Here is a 19,825-nt window from a genome sequence, read left to right as displayed (position 1 = left end):
GGCTCTTGCAATCTCTACACACAGCAGCAGACTCTGCTCTCCCGGCTGGGAAGGGGCTCTTCCCTGCTGCCCTGGTACATGTACAGGGCTTCAGTTGTGCTACGGGGTTAGAACCTGTGCAAGGGCTTGGGGACCCTCTGCCATCCGACATCTTTGAAGTGAGCGGCCATGGGGCGTATGAGAAGTCAGTAGCACATAGCACATGTGTCACATGTGTGTTTGTGCATGGATGGTGTGCGGCATGCACCCACCTTTTGCTAAGACCACCAGGGCTCTACCATGCGTCAGGGCTTGAGGAGACCTGGAACAAAAAGCAAGAAAGGAGGAACGCAGCAAGAGAGCTTGTCTGACCTCAAGCCAAACTCAGAGCCCTTCTTAGCACAATAAAAAAGCATTATTTAAGTAATGACATCTTAAGGCAAACCCCAGATGGCTGGACCCCACGCAGAATCCACTATGTGCCTGCAGGGGTTTAGCTACCCCAGCACCCTCCGCAGTTGCATGGTAGTGCCGGTAGAGGATTGCAGTGCCTTGTACAACCCTCCAGCTTGCAGTTTCCATTTCACTAACCCTTACAGGCTTCAGCTCCCCATCTGCTCCCTCCCACCCCTCTCCCCTTGGCAGGGCTCCCCAGCAGTGTCCTCTGGTGTGCCTGGCAGCTCCAGCACCCCCTTTCTCCCAGCCTGCAGGGGCAGTGAAAAACTTTAGGAGCTGTGGAGCAGGCGATATTTTTGACCTGGGTCACAGATCCATTCCTGCCCACTCTTTCCCTGCCGCTTGCAGGAAAGGGTCCCCACATAACGATGTAGAGATGAGCTTTTAAAGACGAGGAGCGGGAGCACAGCGCTGCAGCCTCCCATTCAGCAGGTAACATGCACGAGCAAAAATCCCCTCTCCAGCTTGTATTCTCTGGCTGTCGGGCAGCTTATCCCCTTGCCTCCCTCCCACAACCCAGCTCGAGTCAGTGCTTTTGTTACTAATTGGGTGGGAGGGGGACAGTGCATCCATCCTCAGTGCCCTGGCTTTGGTCGGAAGGTTTGCTGGCTGGATGAGCTGTAGTGGACACCCCACACTGCCAAGGAGAGTGACACCCACATAGTGCTGCACGGCCAAGGCAGGTATTGTGGCCTGTGCTCCCCTACCCCAGCACTGCCAAAAGCACTAATGCAGTAAACCAATTTTCATGCTGCTTTTTCGGCACCATCAAGCATTTTTGCCATCTTCCGCTGGCTCGTTTTCCTTGGGTGCTCCACTAACTGGGCACGTCTCCAAGAAATACTATATTTGCCCCAACTGGCAGCAGAGCAGGGATGCATGGAAGGGGAGTCCCCCAGCTGTTTCTCCTTTTATGCATGCAGTGGACCCGGTTTGGCAATGGTATTCACCGGCCTCCTTTGCCTGCCGATTATAGACTGTCCCTGCTGCTGAGAGGGCATCGTGACTCACGTCTCCCACACCTGGGGTTGGATCAATCAGTTAAAATGGAAGCATGTGTGTGCAAATGCATGTAACGCCTGGGCTTCTGAGCAGATGCAAGGCTGAATGCTCCCATGCTTCCGTCTGGCCCATTTGCTGCCAGTCAGTTGGCAAGAGCAATGTGAGAATCTTGCAGGGTTGCACAGCCTCCACTGGAGTGTCCCTGCTTGTGCACCAGTGAGAGTGAAGCACTCCACATCACTCAAATTTCTCTCTAACCATCTTGAAAAAAAATGTAACATTGATGCAGGCTACAGGAATGACAGGTAACTAACCAGACATTTCTACCTGCTGCAGATCTGTTTTCACATAGGTGAGATGCAAACATTGCTACCTGCAGCATCTCCTCAGATCCTGTACACATGCCCCTGCACTCAGGTCAGTTCCTGATCTGGACATGTTGGGTAACTCCTCCAGACAATGTCCATCATTACATTATGCATTATGTCCATGCCCTGCCTTCCCCTTCACCACCCTCTATAATCATAGCCCATCTGCTTAGTACTGTTCCAAAGGACATCTGCGCATCCCATAGGCTGCCTCTGACAGCACCTTCATGTCCACATCATGCATCTTGTTTCCCGTCTCAGTGTGGTACAGCTCCTTCTTCCCCCAGGACTGAGGGGATCTGCTCCACCCCTCTGGAAGAGGGCTTATCTCATGCCCACATCCTCTGTTTGCTCTGTCATCATCTGGTTCACAACCAAGGCTCATTGCCCACAACTCATTTTATGGTTTATGTCACATGAACCAGATGAGAGAGAGATGATCCTGGAGGTTGCTTCCTTTCTACCAAAAGCTATCAGATTTTATTAAGTGAGGGCAGAGCAAGCACCTATCTTTGGAGAAGCCCCTCTTGACAGCTGCCAGATTAGGAGACAGCACCAAGGTCAAAGAACAGGCCTTGAACCAGGGTCCCAAACTGCATAAAGACCATCTACCTGCTCACCTCATGCCAGAGCCTTGTATGCTTTTACAGTGACAGCACCTCTATTTGGGAGAGGATACAGCAAACCAGTGTTCCTCCTTGAATAGGAACAGGAGGCTGGGGCAGAGTTCTAGAGAAGTTTCTCTTAGGTAACCTACCCCAATATCACATTTTTTTTCAGTAGGTAGGAGCACCCAGACGGGTTATTTGAGATGGGCCACAGGAATATATAGCATAGCGGGGCCACTTGCAGGGGAGCTGTAATCAGCCCTTCTCATCTTTTCTGGCTGTTGGCTGACCTATTGCAGCAGCCAGTGCACTAATGAAGAGATGTCTTTAAATACAGTGCACACACATTAGCCCCAATAATTTTACAAATTGCATAGAGATGCACACTTTTGCCAAGTGTTTGTAATACCCTCAGCCCCCATGTGCATTGCACACCGGTCAGTGGGCAGCATTTCCATGGATCACTGCCTCCTGCAGCTGGATGGTGCTCAGCCAGCAAGCTGAAAAAGTGCTGTAAAAGTTCATCTATAAACCTCCACAGCCATCTAAGTCTGAAATCCTACATTCATTGAAGACTACAGAGTTTGTAAATAAAATCAGCTATATCCTTCCCATAAAATGTGCTTTTTGACAACCTAGGAGAGATCTAACTCCTGAAATTAAAAAATACCTGTCCCTTATTCACCAACCAGTAACCAATACTGAGCAAACTGATCTAATACTGAAGCAGATCCTGCTTTGGCCCACAAGCTGGGCCAGAGGACCTCCTGAGGTCCTTCCTCAGCAAAACTTGCCTGTGACTCTGCATTTACACCTTTGTGCTGGAGCTGCAGAGGAGCTTTCACTGACACCTTCTGTTATCCGAAAATGGTTGTTACCCAAAGCAAAACTGTTTGCCAGGAAAGCACTTTTTACTTGAGTTGTTCCATTATTCACAGTCTGATTTTATTTTTTCTGCCTTCTCTGAAGTTATAATTGAATGTTTTCAAAGCAACGGCTTTTGATTATTTTGCATGATACAGCTATTCTGGTTTTAGCATGTTCATCCACTTACACAAACAGTGCTGAAATACTTGAAGTTATCCAGGAAAACACATTGATTAAGCTGACTGGGCAAGGGTGGGGATATTTGGTTTTATGATTTGTGACACTTTCAATTATAAACTTTTTACCATGATTCAAGGCAGGTGGGAAATGGGACTCACAAAAGCCATTTGGGAAGGAAAACTAAATTCCAGTTTCCACCCCCCTTTCTTCTCTGTCCCACCCTAGAGAAAGGGTTTCTTCTGTGGGGTTCAATCAGCAGTTCAAGGTTATGGTAGATGCCCTGTGTTCACTGAAACATTCTTTCCAATTTAATGGAAGCAGTTACCAATAAAAAGGCAGATTAAATAGTGACTAAGTACACTCAGAGAAAGGACAGAATAGCTATATATAATTATTTTCTGTTCCCCAGTAAAATCTAATGACCTGTTTTAGGCAGCTAGTCAAGAAGAGATCAGAATAACCTTCAATTTTAAAATCAGCTCCTCTACAGAAGTATCAGCAGACTGCTGCCATTTTACTAGTTATGACAGGTTCCTGAGGAATCTGAAACACAACTCAAATGGGCCAAGCAGAGACCAGGCTTTCCCCTTGGCTCCTCTAATATACTCACTTGGCATTTGGGCCCAGGGATCTTGGTCCTCAGCTGGTCTCTCCCTCCCTCAGCTCAGAGAGACCAGGTGCAGCTGCTCAGATACAGGGGAGAGCAAGTATTTACCAGGCTGTGGGCTCACCTACATACATCCCCAGAGGGTGTCAGGGGAACCTCAGGGTGCCAACACCTTCTCCTGATGGTGGCTCCATGACATCTCAAAAGTTCAGGGGCATGAAAAGTAGAATAAAAGGCAAACAAACAAGCTCTCTCTTATTAATGACCAAATTACCTACATACACCTCCAGCCACCCTCCTGACACTGCTTTTCTCCTCCTTGCATATGGAGAGAGAGAGTCAACGCTTCTGTGAAGGACTGTAGTATGTGAAACTCAGTCAGTAGGAGAATCTGCCCCATCTTATCCCCCCCCTTAGCCTGTAAGAGCAGAAACTCTACATGTTCAGATCCCTCCTTATTTCTTGTGCAAACAACTCCTGCTTCAGTGTCAGATGGAAACATAAGCCAGCCTTTGGTGTCATTCATCCAGTGCATACTGCAAACACATTCATTATGCTGGTGTGGTTTCAGTGGTGACAGTGGCAGAGTAGGGTACAATGTGTTCTTGGGCACTTTAAAATTATGTTGAATTTTTCTTATTCATAATGAGATTTATTTTTTTTCCCCTGAGTTTCCTGTTGGGTTGGCTCTGGTTGTTATTGTCATCTTTTTTCCCCAGCAACATTTTCAGTTTTGGAGACACACAAAGTCACTAGCACTCCTAAAAGACAATGGCAGATTTGAGTTCTTGAAGTCATCATTCAAACAGGGATTAATCACATTATGGTATTTGCACGAAGGATTGAGCACCTACCCTCAATCCTTCCACAGGTCACCACTGCTCTAAGGAGCAGCAAGTGTGATCTCATCAGTCATGAGGGAGGCAGAGAAGGAGAAAGCAAAAGTAGAACTTGCCTCCAATACCAACCCAAAGATACCAGCATCTGCATCCCTTCCATGAGAACCGGCCTCATCAGACAGTCCACAACTCTGACTGATGCAGAAAATGCTTTGCTATCTTGATCCATGACAGAGTAACTCAAAGTCAGGCTAGAGATACATTAGTGGGTCAGTGAGCAACAAGGCTTAGCAGGGTGGGACTGGAAAAGAGACAAGAATTTGCCTTCAGAGTTGGCTTTCTGGCATAGCTCATCAGCATTTTAAAAGCCAGACAGAATGAACCAAGCTTAACCCATGTGTCAAGCTGCTTTTGGACACCTCCAAAGAAACCGCTCTTGCATACATGCATCTCCCTGTGAACACATTTAACCTACCAGCTGCCTTGGCACTCACACTAGAATGCTCCTGAAAAGCTGTGAAAAAGCAAAGCCCAAACTGGGATGGCAACTGAAAAAGGGGCTGAAACATCCAGGGACCAAGAGGTGGTAAATAACTGCATGGCGTTTAGGCAGTGCATGCTTTCAGCCAGGGCAAAGGCAGGTATTCATGCCATCTTTACCAGCTCACTTTAGCAGTCTCAGTCCCGATATTTTACTCAAACTGCACACAAACCCCCAACCAAAATTCACCAAACGAATCAATCCCAAGCTCCTTCTGCTCCAAGCGCAGCATTTTCCACACTTGCACCCTCCGCATACAGCACATCCCTCACCAGGAATGAGCAGAGAGCACCAGAATTTGCACTCTTCCTCTCCAGGGACAGTAACAATCAAAGAACATCTCCAAATTCACATTTTGCAACCCTGACTTTTGCAAAACAGCAAATCTGACTGGCAAACTTGAAAAGCCTCTAATTGGTTTCATTGCCTGGAGACACTCCACCAGAATAACTGTCCTGGAAACATTACCTTCATCTGCCCTTCACCTCACCAGTACTTTAGATGTTGAACTCTGCAAGGACAAAGCTGGGAGCATGCAATGGTAGTACTCAATAGCCCTTTTTCACACTAATTTTAGGAAATGGAACTTTTCATGCTTTCAAAAAGGAACCATTTTATTTATTTTTGAGAACCTTCTTGTATTTATTTGCTACTGTAAATATTCTCTTCCATCTGATGTTTTGAAATTACCTACAGGGCTCTAAAAATCACAAGAAAATAGCACCTGAGATGATCTCAAAGGAACAATGACCTGTTAATTTTGTAAACGGAACAAAATAACACAATGCATCCAACATGCAAGTGATTGCTAATGGACACAAATCACACATCGGTAAGTACTAAATTCCACCTTTCTTCAGTTAATATTGGTTCCTGATTTTTGTGGTACACTGTTGCACCATCACTACACTGTTTGCTTTGTGCTCACTCTGTCTGCCTTAGCCATGTATGACAGTCCCTGTGGGATTCAAGAGATCCTCCTTGGACACCCTAGATCTAGGCTAGATGCCTCTCTGAAGATAAGGGACCAGTCTGGATCATTTGAGACACATCTATCCTCAGGCAATTTACATCTAAATGAACAAGACAGCCAGTGAGGATGAAGCCTGAGCAGCAGGATGGGAGCCAGAATAAATGCTCGAAGCTGCTGTTTTGGGCTGTCCCCAGAAGAGTAGAGTGAGGCAGAAGACCAGCTGAGGTGCTCACAGTAGCCACCCAAAGCCTCACCACAGCCTTGGGAAAGGACTCCTAGCCAGCCAAGCACCTTGCTGCTTTCATGCTCTAAAATGGCTGCTCATATCAATCTCAATTATATTTTCCCCTTACTTTGCTTCAACTTCCTCCTCTGTTCTTCCCGTCACCCTGAAAAGCCTCAAGCCCATGGTACTTTCTTTCTGTTTATTTGAAGGATGAAGAGTGCATGTCTTTAGCATTGCTAAATCACTATTACTTAGAGTTATTGTGAAGAGATTAAGCATGTTTCTGAAATTTATGGTCTAAATCAAATGGTTTCACAGCAACTAAAACCCTCAGAGGTCCCAAAGCAAAAATCACAGGAAAATCACTTGTGGTCTGTCTCATTATCATCATAGGATCCTTGTAACAGGTCCACCATTTCTGAAGCAAATGCTAGCTCCAGTTGTGCTAGCACACATCCTTTACCTGCTTTAAAATATACATATGATGCAGCATTAGAGAAAAGTGTGTTGAACCAGCAGGAGTTACCAATAGACGAACCTCAGAGCCTTGTTCAGCAGCATATCAGCTGCCATCTCATTATTTATAGCTGCCCCACTCTTTGAGCTTGTTTATTTTCCTTCCCTAAGGTAGTGGTGGCTGGAGGGGGAGTCTGACCTTTCCTTCAAAGAGCAGAAACTGCAGACATATCTCAAGGAACAAAGTCACTTGGAAACTTTAGACTCTTGTGTCCACCAACTCACTGGAGGCCCAGTACAGAGCTGCAAGGAAGGGTTGAGCAGAGATCTGTTAATTAGCCAGCATATATACATAAGGATGGTCTTAAAACTGAACATATAATTATTCTGTACCTGGAAAGAGACCCAGATGAAGTCTAGCTTCCCCATTTCAAAGCAAAATAAGTACTATATGAAGACATAATATTCAAAACAGTCTTGGATTTTCCATCAGCTAAGATTTCCCCAAGTTTAAATAATGCTGTTTTACGGCTTGCAGGCAGTAGGCATTGCCATGGTTGTGAGCCATGTTTTTCAATCCCACCTTGTATAAGCTCATGTAGAATCACTCATTAAAGTCTGTTGGGAAAAAAAGCGGCACTGAAGCCTGCTATAGAAAGACAAGCAGCACATTTCACTATTACTGTAGCCCCCACAGATTTATTGAAGAATGGACGCTGTACAAAATGACGTTCTCCTTCTGCATAATCTAAACAGACAGGACAGATAAAGAATAAACTGTAGAGAAGCAACACCTTGGCATCTGCCTCAAGGTCAGAGCACTGAAAGCCCACACAGAAGTTCCAGCCACTCTCTTCAGGCACTGTTGACCTGCCAAGGGGATGGTAATTTGGGATGAGATAGCATAACAGAACAAGGAACACAAGTAGCCAACAGATATAGAGATCTTGAAAGCATCGCTCTTCTCCACGAGGCTTTGAGGTGAAGCTTAATCCTGCAAGAAAGACTCACTCAACAACTCAGTTTGTCCTTGTTGTGCTCAAAATGCAACAGTCTCATAAAAAGATAGAACTAAGGTGTTACAATGAGAGCCTCTGATATGCCAATGCTGCAAAACAATACAATATTGTGAAAAACGAACATATGAAGGATAGGGACCAGTCAGCTACTGAATAAGACCAGACTAATTAACTGCTACAGAGAGGCACAGTCTGCTCTCCTTTACTCACACAAGCAAGATGAGTCCCCAGGAGTGCTCTTCACATCCCTAGGAGAGTGCAGGTCCCAGCAACACACAGAGTTGCACAGGGGAGTTGGAAGCAGGCTGGCTTTACAAAGGTTGCTGCATAACTTCATCACCGCAGCCATCATGCTGTGGTTTCTACACAGCAAATTCACCTGCAGGAGCTTGTCATTTTAGCAAGAGGTGAGCAGAAGGTACGTCACAGATACCACGTTTTCTTCTGAAACCAACCACAACACCCTTCACTTGCTACTGATGGGAGACATGAGCCTTCATCCCTCTCTTGGCATAGCCCAAGATACACACCCAGAGCACCTGGGCTGCAGCATCCCTTCTTTGGGGCATCTTTCTACTACTCTAGTAACCCCATCAACACTCCCCCCACCACATGCACACCATGTTATTTCGTGAGGAGAAGGAGCACATCATAAAGTTAATTTAATTGTAGAAAAATTTCCCCTAGCAGATATAGGTATCAGGTATCTCAAAGAGCTACACACATCACCTGCAAACCAGGTCTTTCCCTGGTTCCACACCACCACTAAAGCATTCCTGTCTCCCCAGAGATCTTCTACATCGTGCTCGTTTCTGTGCTGCAGCCAGAACCTTAACTATGGCAGTTGTTTCTGTTGAAACCACATCTAGGTCAACATGGGCTTTAAGTGGGGAAAATATGCCCTGCAAATTAGCCCTCTGTAGAGAAGGAACCTCACACATGCAGCCTTTGGGGCCTTTTCTGCACTCTCCAAGCTGGCAGGGCACAAGAATAATAACAGAAAAGTTTCCCTCCATCCTTTCCACCAGCCAACTGCAGAACAAAGTTGAAACAAATTGGTGCAACCAGTTTGCCTGCGTGCAAGGGCACAGCAGCGCTGCTTTCACCTCAAGCTAGTACATCTCTATATACCCCATTGCTCCTTCTTTCACCTCAAGCTGGTACATCTCTATATACCCCATTGCCACTGCTCTGGCACACTTGAAAATCCCAGCATGGCAGAGAAAGAGTTGAAGAGTGGGAGATGAGATAAGATTATGTCCATACTCCTCAGTGCTCTCTGAGGATCACAGACTCCTTGAATTCTTACCTCCAGGAGAAGCTGAAGCAAAGGATAGAGAGAACAAGGGTACCAATAAGCAGAAAGATGACAGTAAGAAGTGTTATATGAGAACTTTTTCCTGTTCCCAACACTTTAGGAAAGCACAGGTAAAGACAGCACAAACTATTTTCTGCCTCTGCACCATAGAAGTGTTATTACTTGGAAGGTCATCTCCATAAAACGGTTTCTCATTAGATGGTTCCAGACAGGGTAGTCAGCTCATTAGAGTGTTCCTGTACAGACAGCTATATTGACCTCATCTCAGCCATACAAGCAGGCTACAGAGAGTTTGGGGGTTCTGTTTGTTTGGGGTTTTTTTGTGGTTTTCTTTGTTTTTTGCTGTTGTTTTGGGGGTGGGGGTGTTTTTTAATAGCTGACATTGCCAGTGATTTTGGTTGAACCCTGCGATGCTGATCAGGTCTGTTAGTTGTGGAACTAAGCTCTCTGCTTCTCCTAGCTGATGACTCCATCAGAAGTCTTCTGCATGCTGCTCCATTGGTCACCAAAACATTGCTCATTCCCATTCTACAGTCAGTTACCCACAATAACTATGAAGAATGCAGCAAGATGACAATGATCTCCTCAATGGGGCAGGCACACAGAAAGCCACTTGCCTGCGTACATCAAGTTCCTTTTTGTCTTGTCACTCACCCTGGTGTTTCTTCTCCTCGAGTTAAGCAGAGAGTTGCAAAGTCTTGGAAAACAGCTTTTCTGCAGAAACTCCTACATCAACAAAAGCCTCAGAGTTGCCATTGTTACAACATCTTCCTCAAATTTTATTAAATGCTTACAAAAAAATCCAGGAGACACAGTACATTTAAGCATAAAGCAAACTGATGCAGGAGGAGAGAGAAGCTGCCCTCACTCCAGGACAGCAGAAACAAGTTGCAAAATTATGTTGATGTGGGAAGAGGGCAGGAATAAGACTTTAAGAAGTAGTTTGGGGACATGCTAACACAATGAAGTATAAAGATGTGGAAGAGCTCCGAAAGAGTCCTGACTTACAGACCTCAGGCCCAAGGCCGCAGTGTCAGTCTTCAGAGGCTCAATTTCCCCATGTTCACAGCAAGACCTGACCTCCCCAAAGAAGGGTGGGTCAACTCCATCACCAGGATGTCTTTTCACCAAGGCAGCTTCCCGCATAAGAGAAGCAGCTGTTTCCTGGGTATCTCATCCACCTCTAGGAACACAGCAGGCAGGTTATCAACATGCCTGCCACATCTGACTTTCAGAAAGAAGATTTCAATCGGTGGCACTGGATCCCATGGGTTATAGAAAAGTAAATCCCTTTCCCAGAGAAGGGAAATAATACCGCAGTGCTCAGCTGGGAAAGGAGACCTCCAACCCATGTTAGACAGGGAGAAGGTGGTAGCAGCTATTTGAAACAAAGCTGCCATTGCCACTGTCAGGATGGAAAAGTGGCAGGAATGTTTTGGCATGGGTACATAACTGCTATTAAATGATGACCTGGGAACTAGAGGGGGGAGAAAAAAAAAACAACACCACAGGACTAAGTTGAATATGATTTGATGTACACAGAGAGACCAGGAGATGGAAGTCCCTCAACACAAACGTTGTAGGGCAACATAGGCTGTGTTATAAATAGGGGAATACTCTACTCACAGCTGGCACCAACAGAGTGACAAGCAGTCCTTGTGGTCCCCTTAAGCTCAGGATCTGCTCATTGCCCTCCTTCCAAACACTGATTCTTTTACCAGTTTTCTGTTGAGCTCCCTCTCCCACCACCCAGCCACCAGGAGCCTCAACAGTAGAAATTATTCATCACATAGCAAAAGCCTGGCCAGCTCGGCAGGCCATCAGATCCCTCTCTTCCTATGCTTCAGAAAGAAGAGAGTGAACAAAGCTGGATTAAAAAAAAAAAAAAAAAAAAAAGCCAGAGTCACATAGAACGTTAAAACAAGGATGGGTTGTGCCAGCTGATCTAGTTCCTTTCATCCAGCCGAAGGCAGCATGGGGTGTTGTTCACACCTCAATAGGAGGAGACTGAAATCAAGCAGGAGAAGAGAAACGTCCTTCAATTATCTTCTGTGGAGCAGAGGAAGTAGTGGCATTGAGGGCTGCATCAAGCCAGGACCAAGCTCAGCTACAAGACAAGAAAACAAGAAGTTTATGCATACTGTTTGGCCTACCATGAACAATACCCTATGCAGTGTACAGGAGCTGCATCTTGCCCAGCAATTACAGGTAGCTTTCTCCCACCCATTGCCATAAATCCCTGTGAATCAACCCACAAAACTCTGGCTGCAGAACAGCCAACCATGCTATGTGCCCATGGCAAAGCAGATGTTGAGAGCTGCATGCCCGGCAGAGGTCACAGCTGCCCAAGCAGCGGGAAGGATGTGCTCCTGCCCAAGGCGCCTCCTCCCAAGAAGGAGGAGATTAGCAGTTTTCCTTCCAGCCCGAGAAAGCCACTAAAGTGGAAAGCCTGTTCCCACAGCCCCTGGCTGCCACAGCTCTCTGCTTGGGACCATCTGCAGCAGTATCGAGTTCCTGCAGCTCTCGATCTGCTCCACATGCGACAGCTGGTGCATCCAAGGGACTCCAGCATACAAATGACTTTTCCATCACATGATAAATGATTCCTCCACGCTGACAGTCTCCCCACCGTTCCCCCTTTGGGGTTGATTGCAGATGGAGCAGAGTTCAGGAGAACAGTTGGGATCCAAGAGTAGGTGAGCTCCCCTCCACCCACCAGCACTCAACTAGCAGCAAGGAAACTTAACCCTTTGAAAGCCTTGACTCAGCTTCTAGCTCAGTTTTCTTCCAGTTTATCCTAAAGCCACCCAGCTTTTTCAGGCAGTGTTTTCCCCATTGCTTCTGGTTTTTCAGTTCTGGTCTTTCTTCCCTGGCAATAAAGCAAGTTTATCTGTCCCTTTGCTTTTGCTTCATAATGCAGCAAGGGGGAAGACACAACTCTTGCTTGTTGCAGAACTTCTCCTGAGCGCACAAAGTTTTGAAGGAGACTCCAACAAAGCATGACAGTGGAGGCAAATAAATTAAGAGCTCATTTCCTTTTGCTGTCTCTTAGCAGCTCTGTGCCCCACTAGGCAAACACACAGACTCCAGCACAGTCACATGCCGTGGAAGTTACCTCCCACAAGGTCTCCAAGTCCTACAGCACAGCAGGTTTCAAGTCAGATGAGATGCTGAGATAGAAACAAGAGTGATTTTAATAGCACAGACTATTGTAAGAGACCACAAATCTTGAGGTTATAGGGCACAAAGCAGCCTCTGAGAGGAAAATTTTCCTGGTGCATGTAGATTATATAATAAACTTCCCACTCCAGAACCCCCATGTCCTCCTCAGTAGCATCTGGCATCTTGCAAAAAAATCCCAGGCAAGCTCCTGCTCTGACCCATGTGGGAAAGCTGTGTTCTTCTGGGGTGCAGAAGTCCATAGGACAAGGAAAACAGTAAAAGAGCTGATCAGTATATGGGAAGCTCACTGTCCTGCCTCTTTAGTATCACCAGCACAAGCCTGAAGCAGGTCCACCTTATAATTCTGGTTTACCAGTGCTGCTAGACCACAGCTCATCTTGTGTTACAGGCTGTCCATGAGACCACATTAAACAGGAGCACACAATATCATTCCACAATCAATCCTAACATCAGATGCATGTACTCACCTTGCAACAGATAAAATTCATACTTGCAATTACCAATTCCCATACAAACAGAACCAGAATAATTGCACAAAAGAAACTACACACCTCTTCAACTGAGGCATTTTGGCTTTCTGACCCAGAAAAATCAGGAATATCCACAAGGCCGGGAAGGAGAGCAGGTATATGATGAACAAGCCTGTGCTGGCCCAAAAAAAGACTCTCAGCCTTTTTTGGGCCAGCACAGGCTTGTTTGTAAGAGTAACTTTTAGAACAGAGCAAGTCCTAATCCCAGACTTGTGCCTAAAGCATGAAGCTGATAAGCCACTGGGAATGCCCAACAGTTGTCGACCCCAGCTGGCACAAATCCCTTTGAGCCCCCTTGCCGAAACATCAGGAGGTTTTTCATGCCTGCAGCTGAAATAAATCATAGAATCACAGAACAGTTTGGGTTGGATGGGATGTTTAAAGGTCATCTAGTCCACAACCCCCCTCCACCAGGGGGCAGGGACATCTTCAAATAGATCAGGTTGCTCAGAGCCCCATCCAGCCTGGCCTTGAATGTTTCCAGGGATGGGGCATTACTACCTCTCTGGGCAACCTAGGCCAGTGTTTCACCACCCTCATTATAAAAAATTTCTTCCTTATATCTAGTCTGAACCTCCCCTCTTAGTCTAAAACCATTATACCCCTTGGCCTATCCCCATCTTTCTTATAAACCTATTTTAAGTACTAAAATGCTGCAATAAGGTCTCCCCGGAGCCTTCTCTTCTCCAGGCTGAACAAACCCAACTCTTTCAGCCTGTTCCAGCCCTTTGATCATTTTTGCAGCCCTTCTCTGAACCCTCTCCAACAGGTCCCTGTCTTTCCTGTGCTGAGGAAATCACTTGCACCACTTGCTAGACACAGCGCAGACAATGCCCACCACAGCCTGCTCTGGGGGACAGCTCATCCACCATGGTGAGGGGTGGGTCTTCAAGGCTTTGTCTCCCACATGCCACCTCTTCAGTGCTTCCATTTGCTGCTGCACGTTTCTGAGGGTTTTTTTCTTTGGTTTGGTTTTTGTTTTAAGAAGAGTCATCTTTTCCTTCCCCCATCCACAACCAGTTTTGGCAATTACACCAACTACTTGCTCAGCACAGATCAGCTTCCCAGCCCAATGCTGACAGCAGCACTGCAAGGCAAAGGCAACACTGGGCACTCAAGCACAAATAACTGTTCTGCACTTTTGAGAGTTTTATTCAGAATAATTTTCCTGCACAGTAGGTATCACACTTCACACCCACACTAACTGGGAGCCACCAGGAACTGAGCAGAGCACACGCAATTGCCCTTCTAGGCAACCCTGACATCACCCCACCTCCTCTTCCTCATTTCAGGATGCTCAATCACATCCAGCACTGGGAATTAAGGGGCTCAGTGATTTATGCCTCATTTCATAGCAAAACTCTGCAGGTCTGTGCTGAGTAAGAGCCAGGGTAGAGTCAGATTTCTTTCTGGGGGCTGCCAAAGAATCATTGCAGGTCAGAGGCAGAGTGTTTGATGTTCCCCAGCCTTGCTCAGGAAGAGAAAAAGAACGAAGACTAGTTTTGTTTTTCTATCCCCAACACAGACCCTTGGCTCCACTGTGCAGGTAATCTGACCAGTGCTTACCAGAAATAATGGGGGATGACAGTGAGTTAGCAACAGAGAGTGGGAAAAGCAGCTGTGCATTCTCCCAGGACCAGCAGTGTTGGCCAAAGGGGGTCCAGGTGCAATTGCCATTGGGGATAAGACCCACCCCAGACCACAAACCATTTCTGTTTCACTGAAGAATGAATAATGCAGTCAGAACAGCAGCAATGCTCTCCAAAAGAAAGAGAAAGCTAGGGTTTATCTTAAATTGAGTGAGGGAGAAGGTCACCACTGTGCTTGATGCAGCAAGGAAAGATCAGTCAGAGTTAGTGTTGTGACAAAGCACTTTCTTACCAGATAAACACATCTTTTTAAGCCCTGCATTTCACAGGGATGAATTTCTGTCAGCTGAAATCAGTCAAGGCCAGCGTTGAGTTCGAGTCAAATGATACATGCAGCTTACGGCTGTTCTGTTATATACAACATAGTATCAGAGTATTAATAACTGGAATTTGGAAAGTCATGAAACATTCCTGATTTGTGCCTCTGGAGAATGTTTCAAAGCTTCAAAATTTCAGACCTGCTCTGTTTCTCTTGACTTCTCCTTACAAATCCCATTAGGACTTGCCGAGACACGAACATCTGGGGTGCCAAAGAGCACTCACTGGATTCTGCATTAATGTCAGGAGCAGGAGGGTTCCAGGTTTGGTAATACAGCTTCCTCTCAATACATCTCTTGCTCTGTCACACCACCCTCAAGACTGGCTGAGACTACCTTGGGAGACTAAGGACACCAGGACTGATGCTCTTCTACAATACTGACTCCATACACATAGCTTTTGGAGAGAGGAAAAGGAGGTCTTATGTAAGAACATTCGAGTCTACCCCAGGGCTAAGCTCACACCAACTCTAAGCTTTGTGTTTTCTTCCAGGAGATGACAATGCTGATAACTGTATCATCCTCCATCCAGCCTGCTCCCATCCACCACCACCTTTCCCCCCCTCCCACCCTACCAAAGCCTGGAAAGGACAACCTGCGACTCCAGAAGCTGCTGAAAAAAGCAGCCAAGAAGAATGCAGTTGTAGCTTCGGAGCCAGCCAAGTCCTTTCGGTCCTGCCTCTCACCTGTGAACGAGGCCAGCTCTGACCTAGAGCACAATGAGAGTGCTCTCCCACTAGAGATCCCCGAAACTGCAGCACCCCCCTCTGCCAGCCTCCCAACCCGCATCACGGTCAAGCCTGTCACTCACCGCATCCACTCCCCTTTCCGAAAGAGCAAGCCTTTCACGCTGAAGGTCACCGAGCAGAGGCGCATTGCCGAACACCTCACGCTCACAACCTCCACAGCCTTGCCCCTGCTACACAAGCCAGGAGCTCCTGAGACTCCACAGCAGCCTGAAGGCACAGACACCCACCTCACCTCTCCAAGCAGCCCTTCGATATCTGCTTTGCCTCAGGCTCCTCTTTCCAGTACGCCCAGTAAAGAAAGGGCACCAGAGGTTACCTATATCACCAAGGTGCACGCTTATTTTCACAGCGTCAAACCACCCAGGGCTAAGACACCCACGTCAAATCAGATGCAAGCAACCACCAGCCATGAAGACAAAAGGCCATCTCCTCCAGCAGCTGAAGCAAGATGCTCTGAACCACCTCCAGAGCAGATAAACACCCTGCTCAATGACAGCAAGGCCACAGATCCCACACTGGAGCCTCCTCTCCTTTCTGCTGCCGAAGCAGAGCCTCCTAATCAAGCACCCAAGCCTGCTCCTACTGCAGAGTCTATCAAGGCCCCCTTACCCAAGCCCAGCACCTCTGATGCCCATGTCAACAAGCCCACAACCCATGGAAGTGACACAGAAATATCTGGGTCAGAGACAGCTCCTGAATTACTCAAGGAAGATGGCAACATCCCAAAACCATTGACACCCAGCACCCCCTGGAATCAAGCACACCTAGAGATAGCAGCTCCAGCACAAACTAGCAGTACAGGGGCCACCTCCACAGACACCAAGGTAGAACAAGTCATTCAACCTCAGTTGACCTCCCGTTTACCAAACACCAGCCCTTCCCTCAAACCTGAACCAGCACTATCATCAGCAGAAGCAGCAAGACCTTCTAGAGCCAGTGCTGGTGGCTGGCATCGCCTCAGGAAGCACTTGTTGGTGCAGCCAGAAGGACCCAGCTTCCCAGAGCCTGAGCCGGAAAAGCTGGGACAGGAGGAACAGAGCAAGGAGAAGGACAGCTCTCAAGCAATCATCAGTCAAGACCACAGGCCATTTAAATCAAGGGCCACAAGGATGTGGGATGCTATTTTATACCAGATGACAGTCAACAAGGAGAAGCAGCAGCAAGCGGAAGAGAGGAAGTCACAGAAGGAAGGAAGCTTCTCTCTTCCCCGCCGCTTACCCATCCTTCTACATAAGCCACGCTTCGATGCCCGGAAACTGAAGGAACTGGCTGCCAAACCCATGTCAAAAATCACCACCGTGTTCGAGGTGAGCCGATTTAGACCCAGAGCAGCTGAAGAGCATGCCAAGAGCTTTAACAGAACAGCATCGGGGTGGTCAGTCAACTGAAGGCAGGCTGCTTCACCAGGCCCACATCTCTGGAGGTTCTTACAGGGCACCAAGCAAGAAGAGAACCTATGACCTGGTTTACTGCCCAACAGAGTCAAGCATAAGGAGAAAATAAAATTAAATAAAACACCTCCAAGCCAGCAGCCTCATGCTGTGGATTTACTGTATGCAGTAACATGAGGAAGAGAGGGGAGGCACACAGTGAAGATGAATTGCCTGTAGAAAAAGCCCAGTTTAGAGGAGAATGATGGAATCTGAATGTATTTGATTGTGTTTATTTAAGAACAAGAGAAATCCTAGCAACAAAATCAAATTGATGAGATATGAAGGAATTTGCATTGCTTCACATCCCCTCTGGGGAATCTTAGAAACTGAACTCAAAGAGGCTCCACACCTCTTTTAGCTCCTCCACCAAGGGTGCTGTGGAGGGCACCCCACACCCGTTCACTGAAAACAAGGTGGAAACTCATCCTTTCACCCAAGGCAAGGGACAGTATAAGATCCATCCTGCTTTCACATAGCAGTTACCCTGCCTAAAAAACTGGGCATCATCATTTGGTGTCCTCTTAGGTCAGTCTACTAAACAGTAGCATGCAAAAGATTAACTTTGTAGCAGTAATTTAATTCTGTTATGTATTTTGCAGTGCTTTTTAAGTACAGGTCGGGGTTAGCATTTTCATGATAACCAGCAAGAGCCTCCTTCAGCTGGTGGGTATCTAACTGTGTTTTTAACAAGGTGCTGTTTTCTGGGGGTTCCTTTTAAGAGTGTGCCACCTCATTTTCAGGTTCAACATCATGATAGTTACAGACCTATTGGTACCTGATATCCTGAAAAAAAAGAGTATTTAAAACAAAATCCCCAACTCTCTCCATATAAAAAGACAGCTGTGCTTTCCAGCATTAGTCACCTTCTACGTCTCCATCATCAACAAGCATGGAAGCTGGAGATCAGCTATTTCTGTTTCTCAAAGGGACTTTGTCATATGCCAGGATGTTCCTACACAGTTAATATAGGATTGCTATGTTTAGTCCAAATAGGAAACTCAATACACAGCTCTTTACATTCTCTTCATGTGCAGAGGATATTGAGCCGACCAGTTTCCCCAAGCCAAACTGCTAATAGACTTAGAAACAAAACCAAAAGGCCGTTTTGCCTTTTTGAAGTCTTCCAATTTTGAGATTATGCTATCAGAAGAGCTCAGTTATAATTCAACTTCAATTTCACTGAAATTTTCACTTTGCTGGTCTTATCCCCTGATTTGTAACCCCTTACCTATTCCAAGGGACTGGGGGAAAAAAAAAAAAATAATAACCCCAGTAGCATAAGTCGGGATTTCTCCAATCCCCCAGTTTTCCAAAAAGAAGCTGAAAAGAGGCTGGTTAGAAACACACCAGTAATCATGAGTGGATCCCAGGTAAGCTTTTGCAGGATAATTCAACATGCGGCAAAAGAGGGCTATAGCAAAAGATCCACACAGCAACACAAAATCAAAAAGAGTGCAGCTTGAAACATGTAGAAAGCCTAATGCAGATAAAGATGACCTTACCACACAGCAATAAAATGGCACCTTACTGTAGCACAGACAGACAGATGCTGGTGCACGAGAGTCTGAATGCACAAGATCCACAGCATTTGTGTGAAGCAGCACAGCCAACACCAATTACACTTGGGAGGCTAAGTGAATCTGGCCAGAGAAGATGGTTCCAGAAGCAACTGTGCTTTAATCCACTTTGTCCTGCAGCAAGGACAACCACCCAGAACAGACAAGTAGCTTTCACATGTGGCAATGAGGAAAGGCTTATGTCTCAAATTTGCTGGGCTTCCCAGCAGGCTGCATCCACAATGCAGCCCCGCTGCACAGGGATGGAGGATGGACAATCACCAGTGGGGAGAGTGATGCCCGCAGTGGGAAGCAGAGGAAGGCAGGTTTGGCTGCATGGTTTAGCCCTTCTGCCCCAGCAGTGAAGGACAGAGACATACAGCAGGCATGGCAAGTCCTGCAGAGACAGCCCCCGGCACGAGAGAATTGCAGAGGAGAAAACAGATGTCTGAAGGCAAAAGGAGATTTCCACTAGTGGCTCTGCATTGGGAGCTATTGCAGCATGTCCCAGCCTGAGCTGCGGTGCTGAGCAAGGAAAGGGGAATGCTACTGGGCACAGAGTTTGCTTGTTTTTTGGTGTCAAACAGCTTCAGGCAGTTGGTAAGAGCCCAAACTTCTACTTACAGAAAACCTCTTCCTCTGCAGCCCACTCAGAGGTCCTGCAGCCCAGGAAGGACAAGGAAGAAGAAAAGTTGATGATGTGGTGCTGAGTGAGTGACATGGGGGTGAGCCAGAAGGACTTGAAAGGAAAAAGGCAATCACAAAGGGATCCAGCAGTAGGAAAAAAGTATGAACATAGTTCAGGGGGGTAGTGAGGAGCTGAGGAAGCAGGGACCTCTCACCACACAAAACAGTAAGCTAAAACCCAAGAATAGAAACAAGCCAAGATCCTTCAAGCTATTGCAGTAATTTTGCTGTTCTCAGTCAAAAAATACCCTTCCTTGTGAATTAGCCCATAGGACAACAGTG

General features: G+C 46.6%; 2 protein-coding genes and 1 long non-coding RNA gene across 4 annotated transcripts in view; 2 read left to right on the top strand and 1 right to left on the bottom strand.

The window, feature by feature from the left end:
* The first annotated feature begins 708 nt into the window (after positions 1-708).
* LOC135579608 (uncharacterized) lies at positions 709-15,857 on the top strand. Its single transcript, XR_010473062.1, has 3 exons — positions 709-867; positions 6,144-6,279; positions 15,612-15,857. It is a non-coding gene; the product is annotated as an uncharacterized LOC135579608 (long non-coding RNA).
* Positions 10,195-19,825, bottom strand: part of LSP1 (lymphocyte specific protein 1) — a 53,216-nt gene continuing 43,585 nt past the window's right edge. For both annotated transcript variants that reach the window (XM_005499235.3, XM_005499236.4), the window contains exon 11: positions 10,195-11,546. The gene's annotated coding sequence lies outside the window, so the exon portion shown is untranslated. The remainder of the gene's footprint in view (positions 11,547-19,825) is intronic.
* On the top strand, positions 16,257-17,255 carry PRR33 (proline rich 33). Its single transcript, XM_021299115.2, has one exon. The coding sequence runs from the start codon at positions 16,257-16,259 to the stop codon at positions 17,253-17,255; it is 999 nt and encodes a 332-aa protein (XP_021154790.2).

Source organism: Columba livia, chromosome 5 (genome assembly GCF_036013475.1).
Source record: "Columba livia isolate bColLiv1 breed racing homer chromosome 5, bColLiv1.pat.W.v2, whole genome shotgun sequence".
Classification (NCBI taxonomy): domain Eukaryota; kingdom Metazoa; phylum Chordata; class Aves; order Columbiformes; family Columbidae; genus Columba; species Columba livia.
Note: the sequence above shows the minus strand (reverse complement) of the source record. Positions and strands in the feature narration are given on the sequence as shown.